The sequence below is a fragment of the Dermacentor silvarum genome, chromosome 9 (assembly GCF_013339745.2).
Source record: "Dermacentor silvarum isolate Dsil-2018 chromosome 9, BIME_Dsil_1.4, whole genome shotgun sequence".
Taxonomy (NCBI): domain Eukaryota; kingdom Metazoa; phylum Arthropoda; class Arachnida; order Ixodida; family Ixodidae; genus Dermacentor; species Dermacentor silvarum.
The window spans coordinates 140,290,371-140,316,543 of NC_051162.1; the positions used below are offsets into that span (position 1 = coordinate 140,290,371).

Sequence of the window (26,173 nt, forward strand, 5' to 3'; positions counted from 1 at the left end):
CTAAGAAAAACAAGCCGCCTGGTAGTTTGCTCTGTCTAAATTATTGTTTCTTGTTTGCCTATGTGAACGGGTGCGCGAATATTCGAAACTTTGGAAACGCGCGAATCCAATTCGCCCTATTCGCTTTGGTTTTCAAGTCAAATAGTTACTATTCCTAGATAAAATTATTTTCCAATAGTTTTCGAATACTTCTAATTCCCAGTGGTGCGTTAATTTAATCCCAGCGGCATACAATTGCATAAAGTAGACTTTAGGCGCGAGAAGTTACGTATTGTGGAGCACGCTATACGTCACTGATAATAGCGAGATAATTGATAATAGCGATAATAGAGATAATAGCGAGATAATTGAGCATTCGGATTAAACAAAGAGTTTGTTCGCACACTCAGGACTCATTGGTGAGTGTGAGTTATATCGGCTTTGTGGTTAAGCCGATATAACTCACACTCACCAATGAGTCCTGAGTGTGCGAACAAACTCTTTGTTTAATCCGAACGCTCAATTTGAGATTTTACTAAAAAATGTTTCATAACGTGCATTGTGTACCCGCCGTAGTGGCTGAGCGGCTGTGGGCGTTGCAATGTCAAGTACGAGGTCACGGGATAAAATTACAGTCGCGGCAGCCGAAAAAGAAGAAAAAAAGAGCCCGCGTTGGTGTGCATTGGATGCACATTAAAAAACCCCAGGTGGTCAAAATTATAGTGTAGTAATCACTATGGCCTGTCTCATAATCAGATCGCAGTTTTGGCGCGTAAAACCCCACAATTAAACTATCTAATTATACTATGCAGTGTAATGACAGAAATTTGCTAACGTTGGGAACACACTAAGATGTGAACATGGACGACGAGAGCGGCTTCTCATTATTCGAAAAGTATTCCGTATTCGACACGACTCGCTTACGACGCTTTTCGATTCAGTCTCGAAATTCATCCACTCCTGGCGATTTCGATTAGTGCCAGGAGGCGCGCGAAGACATGTTTTCCAATTATTTTCTTCTTGTCCCACCTCTATAAAAAGTCAAGTGCAGAGAGTTCGCGCTCGCGTTTCGAGCAATTCCTCAATAAGATGATGAAAAAGCAAGGTGCAAATTGGCAGCTAACGACGAAGTGCACTTTACAGAACACACCGATGGCAGAAACTCTGGATGTCAACTATCAGTGTGCTTAGCGACCGCAAGCTGTAAGCAAGCGCAAAGTGTGTTGTTCATACATTGGCGCAGCTATCTTACTGTCCCTGCCGGAAATAGCAAAAGGATATTAAAAGGGATACTAAAAAGAAACTCTTAAAGGGACACTAAAGGCAAGTGCCAAGTTAGACTACTAGGACAGCTTGGTGAGCTAGTTGGCGCATTTTCCTTAGCTTATCGCAAATGAACTCCAACCACAGAAGCAACCATGGAAAGGATGAGCACAAACTATCGAGTGTGCTCAGCGTCAGAATACACGCATCGGTTTGCTTTGTATGGAGCATGCGCAGGTGGATGACGTGTTCAGCGGGCTTCTGAACAAGCACAACATTGTGGCTGCTGGCTCAGCCCTCTGCTAAGCTGCAACATAGGGCCGTGTAACGCGTAGCAGCATAGTAGACAACCAAACGATCCGGAACGATTGATCAAACGCCACGATGTTCAGCGCACACGTGACCACCTTCTGCGTCATGACTCCATACACTTCCTGGGAAACAAAACCAAAACTAGCCCGCCGAAAAGTTGTCGTGGTAACGTATTTATTAAGTATTGTCATGGTACAGTCAAACGCCTTCACAACAAAGTTCTTGGGACCTCCGAAATCCTTCGTTATATAAACGATTTCGTTGTAAAGATGGCGCACCGAACCATTCACAGTAGGTCATTCTAAACAGATCCAACCAGAGAAAACTTTCATTTAGCATCTCCGTTCAGGGAGAAGCTTAGTTTCAGAAAGTCTCTCTTATTCAAGAAAGCCTAAGTGAAGTAAGTGTCAAACTTTTTGTGCGCGCTTTGTCTGGTGGAATATGCGACTGCAACCGAAATTTACTGCGCCGATGTTCAGGGCATGCTCCACAGAGAAACGTTAGATTATATTATGGGGTATTACGTGCCAAAACCCCAATCTGATTATGAGGCACGCTGTAGTGGGGAACTCTGGACTAATTTGGACCAACTGGGGTTCCTTAACGTGCACCTAAATCTACGGACACGGGTGTTTTTGCATTTCGCCCCCATCCAAACACGGCCGTCGTGGCCCGGATTCGATCCCGCGACATCGTGCTTAGCAGCCCAACACCATAACCACAAAGCGACCACGGCAGGTTCGGAGAAACATGGGAGCTACGCAAGATAAATCTGCATATCGCTGAATGCCACTATCGCCTCCCTTGCCACCGAAATTCTTGGTTTGTTTACAGGCTCTTCATCACTGTCGCTTTCGTTGACATTCGCGTCCTTGCGGCCCTAGATGGCTTTGAAGACGTCGTCAGTCCTGACTTACGATTACATCATGAAGTCGTCATCAACTGCGACGTATTCGCCCAGCCGCCGCACCCTCTGCTGCGTTACAAGCAGCGTTACGAGTTGAGCGATTTCTGCAGGATTGCTGCAGGAATTAACACTCGCTCACGTCGTCACGCTCTTCAAGCGCGTCGCTGGCGTTGCCGTTAGTGCTAGCGCCGAGCGCAGCTTAGTGGCGGCAGCGCTAGGTGCCGTTCGTCGTAAAGCGACAATACAGCCGTCGGAGGCGTCCTAAATTCAGTCGTTGTACAAGCAACTTCGTTTTAGTGATCTTCGTGGTAGGAGCGTTCTCAATACATACGAAATATAGGAATTATGCTGAGACACAACTAACCCTTCGTTATACAGGTCATTTCGTTCTAGAGGCGTTCGACCGTAAATGATAGCACATCTTTCTTTGCGTTTCGAGGTCTACGATATCTGTACAACGCGATAAATGAGAAGTTAAAACTGTCGTGTCAGCACTCCTCTACGCACCCCGTTCATATTTAGGGGCTAGGAATCAGTACGGCGCGAAGTATAGTGCCGACCGTTAGAAGAGGGTCAAATGAAACACGACAGAAATACGCGACTTTCTTGCATTTATACGTACTTTTGGGACTGAATAGCAAAACCGATTCCCTAGCTTATCGTGCGGTCAAATATTAGACGCCAGAATCTAGACGATGTATAGGCGCCTTCTAGTTCTGATGCGCAGAAAACAAGCATTTAGACAAGATGCACAGCTTCGCTTGCTGCAACGAATTGGAACACATCCTAAAACACCATTTTTCGAAAATATTCTTCTCGTACGGAAAGAGAGATCAACTTCTCAGTGCCGTTACCTTAACATTCAAATACCCTATATGCATACTAATAGACTACTTGTTAAGGGTACCATGGCGGTTACGGGAGTTTCTTGAGTTCTCGCACTAGCCGTAATAAGCTGTGTATGTCTGTGTGACTGAACAAACATACCACGCAACGTTAAACAGTCACGAGGCAGGCAATTTTGGGGAGGGAAAGCGCCAAATGTCGCAGAGTATGCGAGTGCTCTTATGTATGCTAGAGCTGGACTTGGAGCGTTGCCATACTCACAGAACGCCGTCAGTGGTCTTCACCGCGCTAGGACGTATCTCGTACCAGGCGTACCTGTATGTGGATGGTTTTGGTGAATCCGTCTGGCGTCAAATCAGCACAGGGTGACCGGCGAAGCGTAAAAAAAAGACGTCACGTAGGACTGTGAATAGGGCAGCAGTATTATCTTCTTCTTCACCTTTCTAGTCATGGCGAAGCGAATAAATTACACCATTACTTTTTGTCCCGTAGGCATTTTTTTTCTGCAATAAAGAAAAGATTACTGCAAGCAATACATTAACTCACAATCCTCAACCAGTGTTTTTTTAGCAGGGTTGGTACTTCAGTGAGCATTATGTACTTGTAGAAAAGCTCGTTATTTGGCCGTATTTTTCTAGATAATTTTTATTGTAGTGTAATGAACTCGATTATTCGCCTAAAATATTTGATAGCCATGACCCTTGAGTTCGAGACATGACGTGTTGAAATTATTTTGTCAACTTGTCTTTTTTGTTGTTTTCTTATTGGATGCGGTAACAGAGCAGTGATTTCAACGATGTGTAGCCTATTGCTTTCAGTGTGTAAAAAACCATCTATATTAATAAGCCCTGTATTACTCGGCGTAATGAGTGCTTGTTAAATGTATTGTATGTTCAAAGGCTCTGCAGCTTACCACAGTTTTCGAATATCGTCCTCTTTTTTTGTATAGAATACCCATTTTTACAGCCACTGTTTCTCATACTAATAGAGTACACAATAAATAAATCTCGAGTGTAAATGGCAATATACGTACTACTTTATTTCCTTTGAGTATAGTTTAACGTGTATGTCTTATTATTTATTATTCAATAACGAAATGTTGCTACACTCCCCTCGATAGCATTTATTCTTCTCCGGAATGGCTGCGCCTCCTGGCTGTGTGCATCCCACTGCAGTCGAAATAGATCACCGCAGCAGGACAGGAATGGAACGTACCTTAATGGCAAAGGGAATGGGATACCCACATTCAGTAATGGACTTGGAATGGAATGGGCACGTAGTCTCGGGGCGCTAAATGTTGACTTTATGCGAGACTGCCAAACTGACAAATTTGCCGATTAGTGAAGTGGGTTTTCGCTAATCTTTTTCCTTATGTGTTGCGAAGTGTGTTTTTGTCAAGCTATGCTTACCCAGTTTATTTCATTTCTCAATTTTTACTAAATACGACTCTTTGAATGTGCACCTATAGACCGGTTTTTTCATGGGCACCACCATTCCGTAAGCAGTGGCGCCATCTATGGGCAGTTGGCATGCTGGCTTGGGCGAGCGCCCGTGTTGTATGCTATATATATATATATATATATATATATATATATATATATATATATATATATATATATATATATATATACGCTCAGCGGCAGTTTCTGGTGGGTTTTTTCACACGCTCGCTGTCTGTTTAGCATGGCATGGCGTCTTCTACGTGGGGAATTGTCCTGCGAGGCGTAGTGAAGGAATTTAAGTCTGAATTAGGCGGCTGGAGTTTCTGCTGGCGTTAGGGCGGATGGAGCAACCAGCGCGATGTGGGCCCGTTTGTTCGAGCCTACAATCAGCCTCGGAGATAAGTTAGGTATTTCTGAAAATTAGTTTCACGAATGTTACCTTACTGCAGTATTCTCAGCACTGTAATTCTAAGCTCTGGTTTAGCAGCATTGAGTAGTTACGAAACTTGTGACGTTCCTAACAGTGTGGGTACCGTTCTGCTGGAGGATAAGTTGTGCTGTTTACTTTGACAAGCGTTCGAGTTGCTATCTGTAAATACGTTGGGCGACTGCCTCGTTTGTTGGGCAAGGTTTCTGCTGCATACCACACAGTGTGAATCACACTTTTCGAGCGGTCGAACGACCAGCTGCAGACTTCGCGAGCGTCCGAAGCAGCACTAAATGCTGTTTTATCGATCTGTTGCATGCTTGGACCACATGCATGGGCCATGTGGTCCAAGCATGTGGCACGACCGTGCGAAGTCTTATTGAGGCGTTATCCCGTGTTCTGTTTTATTTTTCCGCAAAAGGAGGACATGAGAACTTTTGTTTACCGTTTTTTTTTCATTCTTGTAATTCCAGTCCTCCACGACGCACTCACATATGTTACGGAAATTGTGTCCTTACAAATAGCTGTTGGATTCTTTTTATGCAATCCCCTTTGTGTATTGTGCCTTACAAGGCAAAAAGGCAATGCCGATCGAAACGCACAGCTCGTTAGTATCATGTTAGTTTACCAACCGCCAGTGCACGCTGTGTTGTGCAAAACCTTCGGCCTCATACAGGAGGCTAACGTAGACAGTGATTTGAAGTCCACTGGAGTTAAAATGCGTGAGAACGATGCCGGTGACTGATGCAAATGTTTCATAACAATTGGCGCTTAGATGTTTCGGGGTTGAGTTGGCCGCACATGAGCACACTCTTATGTCTTAGTTCCCACGTCAAGCTATCAGACAGAAGATTTTCCAATTTACGCTGGCAATTCATAGACGCTGGTTCTCTTCGTCAAGTGAAAGCTGATACATCCAAAATAGTTCACAACACATACACACACCGCGGCTGATGATGCGCGTTGCATTTTTGCACAGCCAAGAGAAGTTTCTAGATACTGTAGCTACTGCTGCACCTAAAGGCTACACAGTGGTTGTTTGATGAGGGTTAGTTCTAGTTGTAAGACATAAATACCCCAGAAAGTGTATGTGAAAACGGCGCCGCGGTAGCTCAACGGTGAGAGCATCGCACGTGTAATGCGAAGACGTGGGTTCGTTCCCCACCTGCGGTCGGTTGTTTTTTCATCCATTTTCATTTTCATTAATTCATAATTTCTTTAATTGAATTAGTAATTAAGTACAAGTAATTTCCCCTATGTTGTCATTGGTGGCATTGTTTGTTGGCTTCTTATATATACATATAGGCGAGCATGCAGCTTTCTTAGGGAGCCGAACGCGCTTTCTGTATCTGGCCGAATGCTCGCGATCCGAAATTCTGACTCGTGTTTAGGGGGCTGGCCAGTCAGGGGTTGCTACTGGGGGCGGTTTAGGTAGGCTTATAGCTGAGTAACAGGCATTTCAAAATTCGCCTGCCCATTGCCTAAACAATCCCCATGTTTCGTCAAAATATAGTCTTCGCGCGAGATTTAGTTTATTTCATGTAACCATGAAAACTCGCATATAACACTCTTGAGATGTTCTATAGTTGCAGTAGCCGCTTCGCTGTAAAGCAATAAAGAAACCAAGAAATAAGGTACTCAAAGCTTTAGCTTAAAATAATTAGATCCTGAGCTTTTACCTGACAGTAACACGATATGGTTGTGAGGCACGCCGTAGTGTGCGACTCCGGGTTGATTTTAATACCTGGAGTTCTTTAACGTGCACCTAATGCACAGTACGCAGGCGTTTTTTGCAGTTCACCCTCGTCTAAATGCGGCCGCCGGGGCCGAGATTACATGCCGTGCATTCGGGCTTAGCATCACAACGCCAAAGCCACTACGCCACCACGGGCGGGTACACAAGTATATTAAGCTAGAATTGTTCGTAAGAGAAAATTCCGACTAATCCTGATTCTGGACACATTATTAGTGAAGGAGACGGGCCAATGACAAAGAGCCCTTGCGAGCGAAAATCTAAGTGAATTCGTGCTCCTGACTGCTTGAACTTCACGGCCCCCTTGCTTTTCACACATTAATTTCTTTTTATGTGAGCTTTCTCTTCCCTTTTATTGCGATAACAATTATATGGACACTCCAAGCGGATTTCTGCCGTTGGTGTCGCCGTCAGCGTCGTCGTCGCCGTCGTCGTGAGGTTCCGCATAAAGTCCAAGGGCGACAAACTAGTAGCCGCGCACCGTATGCTGCATGTGCGAGCGAAACTCGCGCGCTTTCACGGAGAGCGAACGCATGGCAGAAAGCAAATGCGACTTCCGTCGCGCGAAATGCCGTGGGGGAATGGAATGGAGGGGGGGGGGGGCGACACTGTGCTGCGACTGCGACACCAAATGCGCATCTTGCGAGCGCTACGGGAACTAGAATCTCGCAGGCGAAACGAGCAAAGCGGGAAAGCAGCGCGGGAGGGAGGGGGTGCGGCTTCGGCTCTGCGAGCAACTGCGTACTTGTCTTTGCGCGGCGGCGGGCTGTCGCGTGCTCCGTATCTTGAAAGCGATCTCCACACGGCTCTTATCTTTGTATGCGCTGAGCTTTCGCCGGTCAGTTTCCGTTGAAGCGATAGACCGAACGAACCTTCGCTCGCTGCTGCTGCGCGCTTGTTCACGCCAGCGTTTTGACAGGTTGTCTGCGGTCATCGAGTGTGATCTATTCATGTTTGCTTGTGCGCGCTGACACCATTCTTGTTGATTCAGTTAGTAAGCAAATGTGTCCAAGTTTATGCAGCCGATAAAGCTACTATCTCTACTCCGCATATCTCACTACCAATTTGCTATCGCAATTGATGCTTTTGCATTTCGGGCGAAACTGCGACTTTCTTTATTACTTTGCCTATTCCACCTAATCTTGAGCTTTATGACTTCTAGTGGATGCTGTGTCACAAGAACACTGGCCGCTTTTGGAGCGACCGAGGGTGCGAATTCGAGAAAAAGAACGCCGCGGCGTCGGAGTGAAGAGTCAACCAAAGTCAAAAGGCAAACAAGCATACGACCGAAGAGGCGAGGATCCATCTTTATTGGAGTGCTCCAACCTTTACAATACTGCTGGAGCCATTGAGCTTGTACCAATGGCAGTACACTACCCAGGAAATGTACAGCGCATAATAACTGTACATTGCCCAGCACTCAGATGGCAAGGGTTCAAAACCGAAACCGCATATACAAAAGTGGGTTAGGGCCATTGTTGGAGGACAGAGCCAGCAGCTCTGTCTAATTCTAAATATCCTTTCTTTAGGAGCCTGCTCTCTTGGAAATTACCACAGGGATTTTTTCTCAGCCGTGCGTTGTAAAAACAGTTGCACCCTTTGGGGCGTATTTTTGCCACAGAACAATAATCGTCATCTGACTTGCGTGGCTTTCCTTTCTTTAACGCTGTGCGCCCGGCACTTCTAGGTCAGGAACGACAAGAGCGTTATCAGCGTGACACGGCGTTCTCGACAGGAAAGTAGCAAGTGCAGAGTTTTCAAGATAGGAAACGCAAGCGAGACAGAGGACGATTATTGTTGTGTGGCAGAAATGCATCCCAAAAGGGTGCAACTGTTTTTAGAGTGCGGAGGAATTTAGAGTTGCTTCAAGGAGATATTCTTAAATTCTTCATGTGTTATTTTTGTTCATTTCCTCCTGACAACTTTACCAATTTTAGTAGTTACAGAAACTTCCTAATACCACCAAGATATTGGCCAATCCCCCGCAGTGGGGGTGCGCCATCAAAGAAGGCATGCATACCATACCATACCATCAGCAACAATTTCCGCGTAGGCGCGGGTGGCAGCGCGCGCCACAGAAGAAGAAATACAGGCCGCGGTCGGTCAGACGAGCGCAGCGATGTCCCACTGCGCCGACATCACCCCGGACGACCGAGGGGTGGCCGAAGCCCGGCACTCCGCGCGTTCGGAAGAGCTGTCGGGCTCGGCGTCGCCGCAGGATCCCAGATGCACGACTGTCCAGACCCGGTCGCGGACGCAGATCCTGGTGGCTCGCTCGCCCAGCCGCCTGCCGTACCTGGCCGTGTGCAGCGTGGGCCTCCTAATGGTCGCCGTCGGCGTCGCCGTGACCACCTACAAGCTACACGCAGGCGATGCAATCATGGACCTCTTCAACCGCTCCATGGAGCTGCTTCGACGCGGAGGCAACGGATCGGCGAGCGGTGGCGGCGACGGGAACATCCTAGCCGGAGCGGATGCGAGCTACCTGACCAAACATGAAAGAAAAGTCCTCGGCACCAAATCCACCTGCAAGAGTGACGTCTGCCTGTGGGCCGAAGGCTACCTGCACGGTCGGCTCAACTCGACTGTCAACCCATGCACCGACTTCTATGCGCACGTGTGCTCACGGCATTGGATGGCGCTCGACTTGGAGGTCCAGTCGAGGGCGTACATGGAACGGGCCGCCGGTATGATGATGGCCGACATCGAGAAGTTCTTCCGGGAATACCTGAAAGAAAACGAAGAGCGCTACCACAAGTACCCGGGTGTGTTCCTGCACCAAGCCATCTCGCTGCTGCCAAAGTGTGAATCCGAAGAAAAGAATGACAAGAACTTCACGTCGTTGCGAAGCCTCCTCGCAGAGTACAACCTGGGCAGCTGGCCCTACATGAAAGCGCCCCGTGGTGCGAACATCGTCACCGTCTCTGCTTACGTGGACCGCGACCTCGGTGTCTTCCCATTTGCCAGAGTATTCCTCCGGAGGCCATTCGAAGACGATCGAGGCTACACCGTCCACATCGACGCACCGAGCCTAACACTGAGGAGGTACAATCTAGCGTACCTCGACGAAACGCCAGATAACTTCACTCGGAAGGTAGCCACTGCGTTGTCGCTCTTCGACGAAAAGCAAAACATCTCTGAACAGGTAGAAGCCATTGTCCACCTTGAGAAGAGACTCCACACCATTATGGGTGCTCCGCACTTCATTGAGTTCCAGGACAGGATCAGGCGCGTGGGGCAGCTCGACCACACAGGAAAGTGGGATTGGAAAGGGTACCTCACTATCCTATTTCAGGACATAGAAACATTGCAAAATGACAAACCAGTTGCTCTCATGAATCATGAGTACATCAGCAAGCTCTCTGCCGTCATCAACGAGACAGACACAGTAACCCTTCTGAACTACGTTGGCTACCGTCTCGTGGTGCATCTATCTCCACTGCTTGCCAAGGCCGCAAGTCCTCTGCTGCGTTTGAGCCACGACGACTACCTGGAGTTTGTCCCAGACCGGCGTCAAGCATGTATGCACTTACTGGAACGACTTTACAGGCACGGCATGCGTTTCTTCGGCCGGATGACCTTCAGCAAAAGCAACTCGACTCTGCTCTTGAAGCACTACGACTACAGCCTGTCTGGCCTCGAAGTGCAATTGAAGAACAGCATGACGGATCGCCTTCTCTCATCATCGTCATGGCTAGACCGTTCTGCTATTGGCATTGGCGTAGACAAGATTGAGAACATGCGCTTCGTCTTCCTGGGCAGCACTGGACGACATCAACACCATCGCCAACTACTACAACTTCAATGCTCCGCCGCTCGACCCAAGCCACTTGATCGGGAGCTTCCGGGAACTGCAGGCAAGTACCATGAACACCTACTGGGAGACAAAGCCTCCGAATGACGACCTCGATGCGAGGTACGATCACACAGCCCTTTCACCAGGACACGAGTACTTCTTCGGCCGTAACGTGCTCTTCATACCGCACGCAAACATTGCCTTCCTCAACGACATCACCAAAAGCATCGACCCGATTCTCTTCCCTCTTGTCCTGGCCGAAATCTTCCGAGGCATGTTTGGAGCCGTGGACAGGCGCGGGGCAACCGTAGACCACAACCTCGCAGTGGCCACTTGGTGGAACGCCGACGAGATTAGCAAGTTCTCGCAGCTCGAGCTCTGCTTCCAGGACCAGTATTACGTCGAGATACGAGACCTCATCGGGGACAACTTTGAGGCAAGGCTAAAGCTGGAAGAAAACATCGCGGACAACGCCATCATCGGCCCACTGCATGACATGTACATGAAGATTCTGATGTCTCAAGACGGGGCCGACAAGCTCAAGATCACGGTAGACGATCGGCAGCTGGACATGGAACAACTGTTCTTCGTCCTCTATGCCGTGGGACTGTGCGACAATCCGAACCGTGATACCTGGATACGGAAACTCAAGTTCGGGGACATTCCCGGTCGGCTCCGAGTCAATATTCCGCTCATGAACTTCGCGAAGTTTTCAGCTGCCTTCGGTTGTGCGGCGAGCATGCCCATGAACCCAACGCGTAAGTGCACAATCTGGTGAATAGCTCGTTCCGCCATACTTCCAACCGCAGTTATCGAAAGTAGAACTGCACAGTGATCAGAACGGACGAAAGAGAACACGGCCTGATGTAGCAGTAGTTGAAAATGAGTAACTCGCTGGCAAAAGTTGTTTTCAATGTGTTGAACTCATGTCACCGTGACAGACTTTTTTGTTTTCCCGTCCTTCTTTATGTAGCACCAGAACAACTCTTGCCCTTTCTGTCGGCAGATGGCGGATACGTTTGTCGGGCTCTCCCTTTTCTAGTCTTCCGCGAAGCCTGCAGAACAACCAAAATAAAGGTTGCCGCTTGTGTGGCTCTTTCTCTACTGCATCGTTTCCTGTGGGCGTAATCGTACTTCTAGGAACATGTTGTCTATTCGAAATCTTTTCAAAAAAATGTTGCAGTGGCTTAGCTCGGCTATGCCAGGATATACGTAGCGTTAGCAAAGGTTCAGCTGATTATTCTTAGCTTTCCTGGTTGTCTAGATTGTCAAGGATTAGCTTGATTGTCATGCTTACAGCTGCTCCAATGACACACACAAACGCCAGTCAGAAGCGCAGCGGCTCCAGCGCAGTGTCAGACGGCGACTGCACAGCGAGCGCGCGCCGGCGCCAGTGCGTCTACCACGGCTACGACGTCACTCCTCTGGAATGCGCAGACCGGCGGCGGTGAGTCGCGCGCGGCGGCGGCGGAGTGCGCGAGAGGTGCCGGCTCCGGTGGCTCCGGTGCGCAAGCCGTGTGACATCACTGATCCTTGCGCATGCGCAGCACGGCTCTTGATGTGCCGCGCGAAACGGGCTTGGCTAGGTCAGTGTAGCTAACGCTACAAAGTAAGATGCAGTCCAGCTTATTACTGCTTCTGTAAATGGATAGCAGTGTTTTCATGGGTTCAAACAGCCGTACGCATTACCCACTAATGAATGAATTAAGGTAGGTGGCAGCACTAATGTGCGCCCTAGTACGGGGTTATCATTTTATAGTACCTCGTTGTTGTTGTTTATGAAAAATCCACAGCTGCCGTAATGACACACTCTGACGCGTTCTATCAATAGGCACTTATCAAGCGAAGCTAACGTTACACTTAATCATACACGTTGATCAACGTTCCTCTTGATCATTACAGTGCACTTTGACAACGCAAGAAAATGACACTGCCTCTACGACGTACTCGTCTCAGTTCCAGGAATTGCTAATCAATACAGTTCTTAATATCGATACTGCTATTCTCATCCTAGTGTTAGAGCGTAGTAACATTTGTTGAATAATGAGCTATGGCAAGTGGGTAAGTTGCCGTCGCGTAAATAACACTTTGGCTACTTCAAAACACCCGGTCTTGTACTAGTAACTGTGTGCCACTTCTACAAATAATTAATTTAGAAGCACCTGCGCAGTATTATTAGAAAAGTGAACCGAACTGGCGAGATCAAGTGATCAAAATGGATGAAAATGGTTGATATTTTCCACAGCAACAATTTCTAGTCAGTAAAAGTTGGTACGTGCTATAGTTTCCCCACTGTTCGAGAGTTAACGTACAGTAATTTAACAGTTTTCACAGCCTCCGGGTGGGTAATCTACAGGTCGGAAAGAACAAATCACACAAAAAAATTATGGGGTTTTACGTACCAAAACCATGATCTGATTATGAGGCACGCCGTAGTGGGGGACTCCGGAAATTTCGACCACCTGGGGTTCGTTAAAGGGCCAATTCAGACGAACCTTTTCTTGCGAGTTCTAAATGAGGTCAAGGGCTGACAGACCTGTTTTCTGCCAACGTGTAAGTCAATTTTTGTTCCTAAAAGATGTCAAGGAACATTTTGCTTAACACACTGTGCCAGCTTCGTCTGAACAAACCCTTGTCGAACATTCTCGTATCAGCCGACAATTTGCCTGGAAGAATTAATACACAACTTTCTGAAAGGAATCTTATGGCGTGCCGTTTTCTGACCGTGCTTATTCTTCGTTCAATTATTTGTGTATTGTGGCTCGCAAAAGCTGCACAAAGAACTGTGTGATCTTTTATTTGCTTTACCACTGTAGATATCCATGTACTCAGTAGGACGCGCAAAATGGGTCCTAAAAAAGGTGAAAAAAATGATGGTCCCTGCGAAAATTAGAAAGTTATTCCTTCAACTGCACACAGAACCTGTCAAACTATGCTGGGAGGGTAAAGTTGCGCCAAGGGGAACACACCGGTAAAAAGAAAGAAATAGAGCATGTGCTCCTTGATTTCCGAGAAGCTGTGTCTCTTCGGGGCGCCTTGCGGCGTGACATTAAAATAAAATTTCCACCGTAGCCTCAAGGGATTCGGTATCTCCTTTTAGAAAGCGAAAACAGGACAGCGTTGGACCCAATACAGATGATTAGACTCCATTCCATATGGAGGTGTAGTATGGATGTTCGGCACGCCGATGTGGATGCCCGACAAGTGCTTTAAATACTTTGAATAGAGAGTGACATGTTTCGTTCAAGAATAGAGGCATGTTGAAAGTGTTCCAAGCTGGTTGCCTCGTGTACAGCTTCTCTTGAGCATGAAACATTCTTAGCGCTAACACATCGGCCCTGCGTGAGGTGGTGTTTACATGGACAATGAATCTGTTGTAAATGGTAACGTATGCGCAATGGGCCAAACAAAATCAATGAAGAAACAAGTCGGGATGGCAATGCGGTCAAGGTGTTCTAATATACGTATGCACTCTACTTGTTGTGTGGTAAAAAAAAACACAAACACGCTTTTTTTAATACCTGGAATATGGTGTCTGACCATAAACAAAAAAGACTGAGTGGTGCAAGGCGCTATGTCCAGGTCCAAGTCTGGTCCTCCGGACGTGGATTTGAATCACAGTCTTGACGCTACCTTTAGTACCACCCAGTGGCATGGCATTGCGCTGTTGAGCCTCGAGGTGTCTCATAATCTGGTCTTGGCTATGACGCGTGAAACTCGAGTATTTAATTTAATTGAAAAATATTTTCTACTGAACTCGTAGAAAGTGCAATTCGCCCTGCTCCGATATCATGGTCTGTTCCATGCCGTCAGAATGGCCGAAAGATTTCAGTATGTTCAAATGATTAGTCACTTGAAGGACATGTATGACTTAACAAAGTTTCAACCAAACTGCTACCAACTCTTCATTAGTTGCCTGTCGTTACCACTCTCTTAAGCGCATACCGTTCTTGTAATTTTTTTGTGGTGCATGATGTACATCGTGATTTAAAGATACTTTCTAGGCAATCACTATATATTGGTCTCTTGAGCATCATTATATTTTCTAGGTCATCTATAGGCTATCTAGGCCATTATATTTTCTACGCCATCATAAGTAAGATGGAGGAAGAAAAACGAATGGAAATGGAACTATAGTGTACACTTATTTCCTTTTCAATGCAGAGGCCCCAACACCGAGTTTGTTTAAAAGTAAAGTCTAGGATGTTAAAAGACAGGACGAATACATAGAAGAAAGACATAAAGGCGCCATTATTAAAGCGCGTTCACAAAGGCTTTGGCTAGGTGAAATACATATTAAGAGGGCGATTGGTTAAGAAAGAAGATATGCAGCGAAGAACCAAATAAGGAAAACTGAATACAAAAGCAAGGTCTCGGCGGATCAAAGCCTCACTGAAAAGCATTTGTAGATCGATGCGGTAGTTTTCTTGGCATCAAAGTGCACGTAAAAAATGAATTCAAAAACGATTATGTTATACTAATTCCAAGGGTTGATGAATATAGTAGCATAGAGCTTGGAAGACCAATCACTCTACATGAAATTAAGCAATCAATTAAATATTTGAGCGAAGGCTAGGTGCCTGGGCCGGATAGCCTTGGATCAGCGTTCTATAATGTCATTAAGAATCAAGTATCACAATTACTTTGCCAAGTTATAGCAGAAGCCTATGATATTAGGCAAATGATATTAGGCTCCATCATTCAATCCCTAAAACCAATGAACCTTACAAATTGCAGTCAGTAAGTCTTATCGTCCCATAAGTTTGACGAACGTAGCTTATAAGGTATATACATAAAATTAATTGCAAGAACACTTCAATCGGTAATTGAAACTGTAGTTGGCCCCCATCACACGTGTGGGAATAAAGGAAGGATCATTTTCGCAATAATATATACCGTCAAAAGCATACTAGAATGTTGTGATGCGTATTCTGAGAAGTCAGAAACGGTACAATGAGATTAAGAGAAAGCTTTCGACACAGTCGCACATGGTAGTCAGTTCGTACTACAAGAACGAATTAACGTAGGCAGCGTGATTAGTGAGTTCGTAAAAATGGCGTGTTAGCACTACAATTCTAAGCTTATTGTTAACAAGAAACTTAGTCAAGCAATCCCAGTAAAGTCCAGTGCCGCGCCAAGGATGCCCGGTCTCTTATTTGCAATATATGTGAACTTGAAATTTTGAACAGCGAGCAGATAGGCGGCCATCACTTCTTAACACACGAAATTAAAATCCCATCGTACGCACGCGACATCGCGATCTTCTGCCAAATTCAAAAACGCGGTGAAAGTGCTATTAAAGAAGCAAGAGCGTTTTGTATCTCAACTGAAAGCACCAGTATTTGGCGAAAATCTCCTGGGATTCTGGCATGTTGATGGGACGCGCGGCCGACACAATTCGAAGGAATAAGGTTTACTGATACGCCAGGCAGATACATTGGTGTCCTGTTTGAATACTATCACGAAAGCAAAGAACAATGGACGGTTGAAATCGAGCATGTTATATCAGAAACAGGAAAATGGGGCGGCCGCGATCTTTCGATTTTTACACGTGCAACTGTGTGTAATATGTTCGTCGTAACAAAAGCTTTCTATATGCTGCAAGTGCTCTCCATGGCAAGGATGTCCACGCAAGAGTTACACCGACTGCTTGTTCTTTTTATCTAAGGTTCGAATTGGGAGCGTACTAGTCGTCTAAAGTTATTTCATATGGTTAAAGGTGGAGGGCCGGGGCTGTCACATTTATTTTTCAGGCAAGCTGGTACGCGGTTCTTTTTTCTTAAAGGGGCCCTGAACCGCCCCTCGGGCTTAGTGAAGTAACATAGTCCGTGGGTAGCCTACGCTGCTGTGAACATCTCAGCCTAGTTTTGCTGTCGTACGCGGTGCGTGGAGCTCGCAAGCGGAGCGCGAAGTAAACTTTCTCTCAAACGCTCTCTTTGCAATTCGTTTCAACAGAAGCCATGATCCTCACTATCTTCTGTGTGCTTTATCACGTAATAATTAAAGCACATTCCCCTACGCGGCTGCTATTGGTCGCTGCGGTTGGCTACACCGCGGCCGCCGCGGGGTGCCGCCATGAGTCCTCTGGCTAAGCGCACTGCGGCTCTCTGATTGCAACCGCGTTTGGCTTGCGTTTAGCGCGCCGTAGGCACCAAAATCAGAAGTCGTGGCGTCTACGTTCACATCCAAAATGATGGCCTTCTACACCATCTCCCACCACACATTTTTTTTTTTTACAAGGACTGCAAGCGGTAAACTGTGGAGCACGAATGTATACCTACGTGCGCTCGTTCCTCAGTGACCGCACGGCTACAATCGGACTAGGCTCCACGAGGTCCGACACCTTCAGCTGTCCCGACAGAGGCACCCCTCAGGGAGCTGTACTCTCTCCACTGCTATTTAATGTGGGGATGAGAAAGCTAGCCCTGGAGCTAGATAAACACCCGAATCTCGGCTGTGCGATATATGCCGATGACATCACGCTTTGGGCTCACCAGGGGTCCTACGGGGACAAGCAAGACACTCTTCAAAAGGCTATACATGCAGTCGTGGAATACACGAGGGCGGCGGACATGGCGTGCGCCCCCGAGAAATCGGAACTCATTCGGGTGCGTGCGAAATACGCAACAAAGAAAGACTGGGGGCCAATCACTCTGACTCCCGACGGGGCGCCGATTCGAGAAGCGGAGACACTCAGAATATTAGGGATGTGGATACAACAGAACGCTAGAACAACACACACCCTTCAAAAACTAAAGGCGGTCACAGGAAACGTTGCCAGGATGATACGGAGAGTGGAAAGAAGCAGATATGGCCTAACTGAAGGAGAGACCATCAGCCTGGTTCACGCATTCGTAATCAGCCGGATCACATACGCCCTTCCGTACCAGGCCTTGACGAATGAAGAGATAATACAGGCAAACACGATAATCAGAAAAGCCTTCAAAGCCGCCCTTGGTCTTCCCGAATGCGCTAGCACAGAGATATTCGAGGGACTAGGCCTGCACAATACTTTTGACGAGTACGCAGTCGCGACGTTATATGCTCAGAAAGAACGACTTTGTTCTTCAACTCAGGGCAGGGAAGTATTGGCGAGGTTAGGCTTTACACTAAGGTCCCAGTATTGCAGAGAGGAAACGGCACAGATAGACCGCAATGTTCGATCGCACATTGCGGTGGCCCCAATTCCCAAGAACATGCTCCTCAAGTACCATCCCGGACGACGCAGAGCAAGGGCAAAGATTCTTCACAAACGTTTCGGCATAGGACCTGGAGTGTATTACACGGATGCTAGTCGAACCAGCTCCAACACGTTCACCGTGGTCTCTACGTGTCAGAACAACGTTACAACGGCATCCTTCAAAACCTCCTCGGCATGCGTGGCAAAGGCTGCAGCCATTGCCTTGGCCATTCAGGACGCCGAGCGCCAAACCCATTCGGCTGTCATATTATCCAACACACAAGTAGCTTACCGCCTGTTTCTAAATGGGACGGCACCCCAGTCAATAATTAAAAGTTTGGGCAATCGACTAGAAGGGCACCACACTATCATATGGTGTCCAGCACACGAGGGACTGGCAGGGAACGCGACGCAGACCATATTGCATGAGGATTAAACGTCCGAGCAACGGCAGGTCCCAGCGACGACTTTCCAATGAATTCTCGTGACATCTTTTTACAGCAAAGGCAGCAGCGGAGACGTTTTGGACATCCTCACTCGGATTTTAACAGCCAACACCAGAGCGACTGGCGTCGTATTCAGACGAATACATACCCCAACCTGAACCACCTACACAGAATACACCCCACGAGGTTTATTGACGAGTGCCCGTGGTGCACAGACATACCCACACTAAAACACACCACATGGGAGTGTGCAGCACACCGAGAGACATACTTGAGGCACAACGACTAGGAAGACAATCCAAAGCTCCACCTCACCCCAAGCTCAACAGGCGACAGGCGAGGGACTGGCGTCGAATACAGACAAACACCTACCCACACTTACATCATAGACTGCACAAAATATTTACCAACAAACACAGCGACAGATGTCCATGGTGCGACTCCATCCCGACACTAGAACACATCACTTACCAATGCGCGCAGCGTCCGGCAGACGCCGTGTCGCCGCTACTTCACGATACACTAAACAATTGGTTGTGGGAGGCGCGACTCTCCGAACTGGACTTGGGAAGCCAATTGGCGACCCTTGACCAGGCCCGGCGCACCGCAATAGCCAGTGGGGCCCTGGAAGAGGGGCTCCACCCACAGTAACCAAGCTCGATCTTTATTTAAATAAAGTTGTGTGTCTCTCTCTCTCTCCCAAGAGGCGATCCGCACATAGACAGCCCAATAGTACTGAAACATCCACTCATGAGGAATAGGCAGTGGGAGGCATGGCTTGCGGACGAGGGCCGGGAGAGCCAATTGGCTCTTCCGGACCAAGCCCAGCGAGCCGCTCGTGCCAGTGGAGCCCTGGAATAGGGGCTCCAACCAGAGTGCCTTCTCTTATTTATTTATTTTCAATAAAGTTTTTACTCACTCCCTTCAAAATTAAATTTGAAGTTCGCGCCACAGTGACATTTCGAAGGCGGAGCGTTGTGGCCCCGCCCCACTCCGCCGTAGCCTTCGCAGTGCAAGGCATTGAGAAAATGAAGCTGCCGGTTTTAATTTCCGTGGCGACACTAATCACATGGTTGGGATTTGTCTTTTAGTGTTTGCAATGCTTGTTTTATTTCATTTGTTATTTCCATCTTGTTTTCAGATTTTTTTTCATTGTCAGGTAGACATCATTATGTTTCGCATTGATGTTGAAAAAAAATGATGGATCTCCCGTAATCGAGAGTAAATGTAAGCATGAAATGACTACCATATGGCATATTTTGCTGCCTGTGGTGCCGCTGCCTTCAATTGCTTTCCGTCTTCCTTTCCAGGGGCTTTACTTCTTCCAACAGTGCAGCGCGCGCAGGGTCTGTCGCTACCTTTTCTTCGTGTCGCTGACCACTTAGAACTCACGAACCGCTGGCGTTCAAAAGAACACAGGCAACCTCTATATCTGCCTTTTGAACGTCGCTATTGGAAATGACAAATAAAACTTCAGCGTACAAAGCTTGGGTGATATTGTGAACAAACATTAGGAAGAAATCGGAAGCGATATTTTTTTGTAACTTGTTTGATAATTATCTAGCGTATGTAATACGGTCCTGTACAAAAGGTTGGGGGCCAGAGACCGCATTTCCTTAACTTCTGACTGGTTGCCCGGATGATCTCGTTTTGATCTCGCAACGATGCGACGATGTTCCCGTTTGAGAGCCCGCATAATGGTTCTGGCTTTAGGCTCAAGGTCACTTGAAGGTCGCCGAAAAGGGGAGCTAAAAGCATTTCATACTTTTAAAAAAACTTTACGCTTATTACGATGTGAGTGAACTATCTCTCTCTTCATCTTCTGCTTTCTTTGTTTGCCTAATCTCTCATCCCCTCTCCCCCGTGCAGGGTAGCAAACCTGACGTCCGTCTGGTTAACCTCCCTGCCTTTCCTTGTCTCTCTCTCACTTCACTAATTGCGTGACCACGTCCCCCAGGAAATTGACCCGGTTTAACTCCGCAGCATCACTTTGTATCCTTGTAGTTGCCTGTGCGTGGTAACTGATGGTGTTTTCATCTACATCTACTCGCACAGGGTCTTCGCCAGTGTGTAAAATATTTATTCGTGCGCAGCACATAAAATGAGTGGAATAGCTTATGCGATTCCAACTGTCCTGAATTTCATGTTTCGCTTTTTCTTTCTTCGTTTCGTACTGTTACAAAGGTGAGAGTCTACAAATCCTCTTCGTACACGACGCCCGATTTTCACCTGATACCCCACGGTTGGTATGAGCCACAGATCCTGACGTCACCATCAACATCAACTGTCACGTGGTGGCATCATGGGCTAGCACAAGCCACAGAAGAAGAAGAAGAAGCTTCAGCCTCGATCAGCGAGGCTTGCGCTACGCTGCGATGTCTCTGATCGCCGATGACAGAGGCGGCGACGTACAGGACGACCGTGAAGAGCAGCCTCTCCCGGCTTCCTCTCGCTCCGAAGAGCTGTCAGGCTCGGTGTCGCCGTCGGACTCCAAATGCACAACTGTCCAAACACGGTCGCGGTCGCAGATGCTGGCACCCCGCTCTCCCCAGCGCCTGCCATACATGGCCGTGTGCAGTGTGGGCCTCATCGTGGTCATCGCGGGACTGACCATTACCGCCTACAAGTTTCAAGCGGGCGATGCGGTAATAACGCTCTTCAAACACTCCATGGCATTCCTGCGACGCGGGGCCAACGCATCGGCCACCGGCGTCGGCGAAAGCGGCTCGTTACACGAGGTGGACAGCCGACACTTGGTCAAGCAAGAAAGGAAAGTTGTGCCATCCAAGTCCACATGCCGGAGTGACGTGTGCGCCTGGACTGAGAACTACCTGCGAGGCCGAATCGACACGGCCGTAAACCCGTGCGTGGACTTCTACGGGCACGTCTGCTCCCGACAGTGGTCGTCGCGCGACCTGGACCTGCTGTCCAGAGCATACAGGGAGCGGACAGCAGGCATGATGATGATGGACATCGAGAGGTTCTTCCGGGACTACCTCAAAGAGAACGAGGATCGTTACCACAAGTATCCCGGCGTCTTCCTCCACCAGGCCATCTCCTTGCTCCCCAAGTGCCAATCTGAAGAGAAAGATGACAAAAACTTCACGTCCATGCGAGCTCTCCTGGAAGAATACAATCTTGGAAATTGGCCCTACAAGAGGGCTCCACGGGGTTCAAACATCGTCGCGGTATCGGCTTTCGTGGACCGAGACCTCGGTGTCTTCCCTTTCGCTAGGGTGTCCCTTCGCAAGCCCTTCGAGGATGATCGTACATACACTGTCCACATCGACGTACCTAGCCTGACGCTCAAGAGGTACAACCTCGCGTACCTTGATGAGCCACCGAAGAACTTTACTCAAAAGATAGCCATCGCGTTGTCGCTCTTCGACAAGGCGCAAGATGTTGCCGAGCAAGCGGAAGCTATAGGCCTCCTCGAGACGAAGCTCCACCAGAGTATGTCGGCAACGCGCTTCATTGAGTTCCCGGACAGAATCAAGAGCGTCGGACAGCTCGATGGCAAGGGAAAGTGGGACTGGAAAGCCTACCTCAATATCCTGTTTCAAGACATAGAGACATTCGAAAGCGACACGCCCGTGGCGGTTTTAAACCACGACTACGTCACCAAGCTTGTCCCCATACTCAACGAAACGGACATGGTTACCCTTTTGAACTACGTGGGCTACCGCATTGTAGTGCATGTTTCCCCGCTGTTGGCCAAGTCAGCCAGCCCTCTGCTGCGCTTGAGCCACGACAACTACTTGGAGTTTGTCCCAGACCGACGTCAAGCCTGCATGCACCTGCTAGAGCGGCTGTACAAGCACGGCATGCGCTTTTTTGGCCGCATGACTTTCAGCAAGAACAACTCGACGCTGCTTTTGAAGCACTATGACTACAGCATGTCAAACCTCGAAGTGCAGCTCAAGAGCAGCATGACCGATCGTCTCATATCGTCGTCCTCGTGGCTGGACCGTTCGGCCATCGGCATCGGCGTCGACAAGCTCGAGAGCATGCGCGTTGTGTTTCTCGGCAGCACAGACGACGTCAACACCATCGCCAGCTATTACAACTTCAATGCTCAGCCCCTTGATCCAAGCCACTTAGTCGAAAGCTTCCGTGAGCTTCAAGCCGGAACCATGAATGTCTACTGGGAGACCCGGCCTCCGAAGGACGACTTCGACGCAAGATATGACCACACCGCCCTTTCACCAGGACATGAGCACTTCTTCGGTCGCAACGTGGTCTTCATTCCCCACGCCAACATTGCCTTCCTCAACGACATTACTAAGAACATCGACCCCATATTCTTTCCACTTATCCTCACTGAAATCTTCCGAGGCATGTTCGGGGCCGTGGATAGACGCGGAGCCACCGTGGACCACAACCTCGCCGTGGCCACTTGGTGGAACGCCGACGAGATTAGCAAGTTCTCGCAGCTCGAGCTCTGCTTCCAGGACCAGTACTACGTCGAAATTGCTGACCTCGTAGGGGACAGCTTTGAGGCACGGTTAAGGCTGGAGGAGAACATCGCAGACAACGCCATCATTGCGCCGTTGTACGACATGTATATGAAGGCACTCCTGTCCCAGGATGGCGCCGACAAGCTGAAGATATCGTTGGACGGGCGACAGCTCAACATGGAGCAGCTTTTTTTCGTCCTATATGCCGTGGGACTGTGCGACAATCCGAACAGCGACGTCTGGAAGAGGAAGCTGAAGTTCCGTGAGATACCCGGCAAACTTCGAGTCAACATTCCGCTCAAGAACTTCGCCAAATTCTCGACTGCTTTCAACTGCCCCATGGGCGCACCCATGAACCCCACTCGCAAGTGTACTGTCTGGTGAAATGGCATCACGCCATACTTATTCACGACTGCTTTCGGCAATGACTAGGTTGATGGCGAAGGTCAAAGCACTAAAGTCAAAGACCAGTGTTCAAAGAGTGTGCGGTAGTGAGCTACCATAATGTCTTTCTCTTCGCCATGTCGGAAAAACTGTGTTTACAAACTGTTCCACCGCAGGTTTTTACAAGGCATTTAAGCTTCAACATCCAGCAATGTGAGCTGCCATCATCCCGGACAAAATGTTTCTCGAACCTGCTTGCTTGTTTTTCTTCTCACTTGCCTGGTCACTTTCCTCATCTTGAATAAAAGAAACGTTTGCAGCAGAAAAGCGTTCGGGCTGATATGGCGTTGCTGCATCTTCATTTTAGTACCCTCTATGTTAAACCATACAGAGTAAGGCCAACCTTCAGCAATATCATTTTTTAAATAGTGTGCGAGATGGCTTGCTCAATGCTTAGGTGATTCCGGCGACGTATCCTCCTTGTCCGTTTTCAGGTTGCTGGTGTAACATGAAGTGTCCGTGGAATGCATTCGACCTTTTTTACGTCCTTACATAGACATGCTAACGAGACTACGCTGCCGAGTCCCTCCATACAACTTTTACTTTCGTAGGTCTTGTCTGGCTTATCACAATCGTATCACTTTTGCAGGAAAGCGTATCTCTAGAACATGTATTCCTAGCATGTTGCCGTTTTATACTGTTAAACGAAAAATATTTTTTCAAGAACCCTTTCGAAAGCATGGTTTCAACATGACTATTTCGATGGCCCTTTCCTCTCTTCTACTGGTCGGAAGGTTTAGCGACCGCAACGTTAGTGAAGCCATCTCTAGGTTTCAGTGTGTCAAGAAGTACATAACTAATTTCTCCTCTTCTGTTTTAGTGTCCTAACTTATCTTTGCGGTAATATTCAGTTATTATTTACTTTCATATCTGTAACAATAACTTTGACTTTCACTATTTTCAGTTGCTAATTCCGTTTGAATTTCTTTTTCGCGTATTTCTTCTATTTCCCTCAACAAACGCGCCGCCCGACTCACTGCCGATTGGGAGTGAGTTCCGACATTTCACCAAGGAACAGCCAACCCTTCCTGGCACATCACTTTGCAGTAACTTGTCGCGGTGCTGGCAGTTTCTTGCGCTGCTACGTGCCATTCATTTAAGACACAAGTAAAATGGCAAGTCATTGAAATCAGGATAAGTTTTCTCTGGTTTCATGCAACGCAGACGCAAACGGACAGCTGTTGCAGCCAGAGTAAGTTAACTTTTTCTAACGCTTCTTCTTTCAGGAGTCAGTTTGCTTCTATTTTTTTTCTTTCGTTTTCTTGTCAACAACTCGAGTATTGAATTCATCTCGCAAAAATCGCCCAGCATGTTTTGGCGACCATGACTGCTGTCAGGAAAGGCGTGTGGGATCGGGCTATGCAGTGGAAAGGATTAGCATGTGCTAACAGCAGCCCAGATTTTTAGAGCAATCAGCTTTATTTCACCCTTTCATCTGTTTTCCTGGTTGATGGGTGGCAGCAGTGTGGCCATTTTAGCATTTTTGTCGCTAGATTCAGTAACTTCTTGGTGTGTTCAGCGACAATTTTTTCTCTTTAATCACCAGCGACTGCTTTATATCGATGCGACAGAAGAAATGCTGACGTTTTAGCAACTTCGAAGTCAACAAAGTTTCTTCAGAAATAACTTTCTAGAACACTTTTTATTGTTCAAAAGCTAAAAAAAGGCGGCCGAAATTGGCTGTACGGCAATTCAGCTTTGTGACCACGATCATTCAGCGGTGTTCCGCACTCACGGAGGTCATAGGCTGCGGGTAATAGCGCCGAGGCCAATAGGCTTCCAATTGTGCTCACAAAATACATGGTTTCTTTTCTTTTTCTTCCTTTTAACAGCGGAGCTGTTTAAATTCTTGGTTAGGCAGCGTAGAGCGAACAAAAAAAAAACTGTCAGCCCTTCTATTGGGGTGGAGATGGAAGACCAGCGAACCGGTACTACGGTGGGAATTAGGTATTTCCAATTATGAGTATTAAGATGTGATTGTGTAATTGGTTATTTGAACTATTAAATAATGAGAACTATACATCATCCGGTGGTTTTCAGTTATTTGGTGACCACAGGGACCATGGCCTTATGGTCGCTACGGTACACCGCCATGTGTGTACGGCAAAGGATGGCAGATTCTCGATAAACACGTCACCAACGCCGCGCGCGCTCGGTGCGAAATCGGGCAAAAGGCCGCCGCCGTCGACAACAGTTCTGCACGTTGTTTGTGTGACCGCACGCAACCGCTATCAAAACACTGACGTGAGCAAGCGCGCCAGCAGCAGCGAGCGAAGGTTCATGCGGTATATCTCTTGAATGGAAACCGAGCGGCGAAAGCACAGTGCATACAAAGGTAGGAGCCGTGTTGCAGATCGCTTTCAAGATACGGTGCGCGCGACCGCCCGGCGCCGCGCAAAGTAGAAGTGGCTCGCAGAGCAGAAGCCGCAACCCCTCCCTCCCGCGCTGACTTACCGCTGTCCTCCTTTCGCGTGGGAGATTGAGTCGCCAGTTCCCTTTCGCCCGGTCGCAAGATAGGCATTTGGTGCCGCAGCGAAACGTCACCTCCCCTCCCTCCCTCCCGTCCCCCACGGCCATTCGCGCGACGGAAGAAGTGGCGTTGGCTCTCCGCCGTGCGTTCGCTCCCCGTGAAAGCGCGCGTCCCTTGCGCTTTCACTCGCACATACAGCATACGGCCAATGAGGTTTTTTTTTCTACATCCGGACGCGACCATCGAAGACTGAGCCCTTAACAGCTTCTCTGTAAAACTGCGCCTGGCGATGACGTCACGTGCGTCGCCTAGCAACGTCTCACATCAGCCGTGCGAGGCGTTGTTAGGTCCCCCTGTGCGAGGTTACCTCGCCACAGGTTAATTCACCACAGTTTACTGTGCGAGGTTACCCTCACCACAGGGCGAGGCGCGGCCGACGTATCCGGCGTTC

At 48.0% G+C, this 26,173-nt stretch overlaps 3 protein-coding genes and 1 non-coding gene across 4 annotated transcripts in view; 3 read left to right on the plus strand and 1 right to left on the minus strand.

Moving 5' to 3' along the window:
* Positions 1 to 26,173, minus strand: part of LOC119464458 (multidrug resistance-associated protein 1-like) — a 162,102-nt gene that overhangs the window by 127,606 nt on the left and 8,323 nt on the right.
* Trnat-ugu (transfer RNA threonine (anticodon UGU)) lies at positions 6,278 to 6,349 on the plus strand. The gene has a single exon. It is a non-coding gene; the product is annotated as a tRNA-Thr (tRNA).
* On the plus strand, positions 9,049 to 20,225 carry LOC119463946 (neprilysin-1-like). Its single transcript, XM_037724767.2, has 3 exons — positions 9,049 to 10,450; positions 10,692 to 11,483; positions 20,221 to 20,225. Exons 1-3 carry the CDS (start codon positions 9,049 to 9,051, stop codon positions 20,223 to 20,225), a joined length of 2,199 nt encoding a protein of 732 aa, XP_037580695.2.
* Positions 20,727 to 23,192, plus strand: LOC119463947 (neprilysin-1-like). The gene has a single exon (XM_037724768.1). The coding sequence runs from the start codon at positions 20,727 to 20,729 to the stop codon at positions 23,190 to 23,192; it is 2,466 nt and encodes an 821-aa protein (XP_037580696.1).

Bases quoted from the DNA above. Each gene is read 5' to 3' on its own strand.
- LOC119463946 (XM_037724767.2), top strand. From the start codon at position 9,049: ATGTCCCACTGCGCCGACATCACCCCGGACGACCGAGGGGTGGCCGAA. The intron at 10,451-10,691 runs GTATGCACTTAC...CTTCCTGGGCAG, and splicing joins CCCAGACCGGCGTCAAGCAT to CACTGGACGACATCAACACC.
- LOC119463947 (XM_037724768.1), top strand. From the start codon at position 20,727: ATGTCTCTGATCGCCGATGACAGAGGCGGCGACGTACAGGACGACCGT.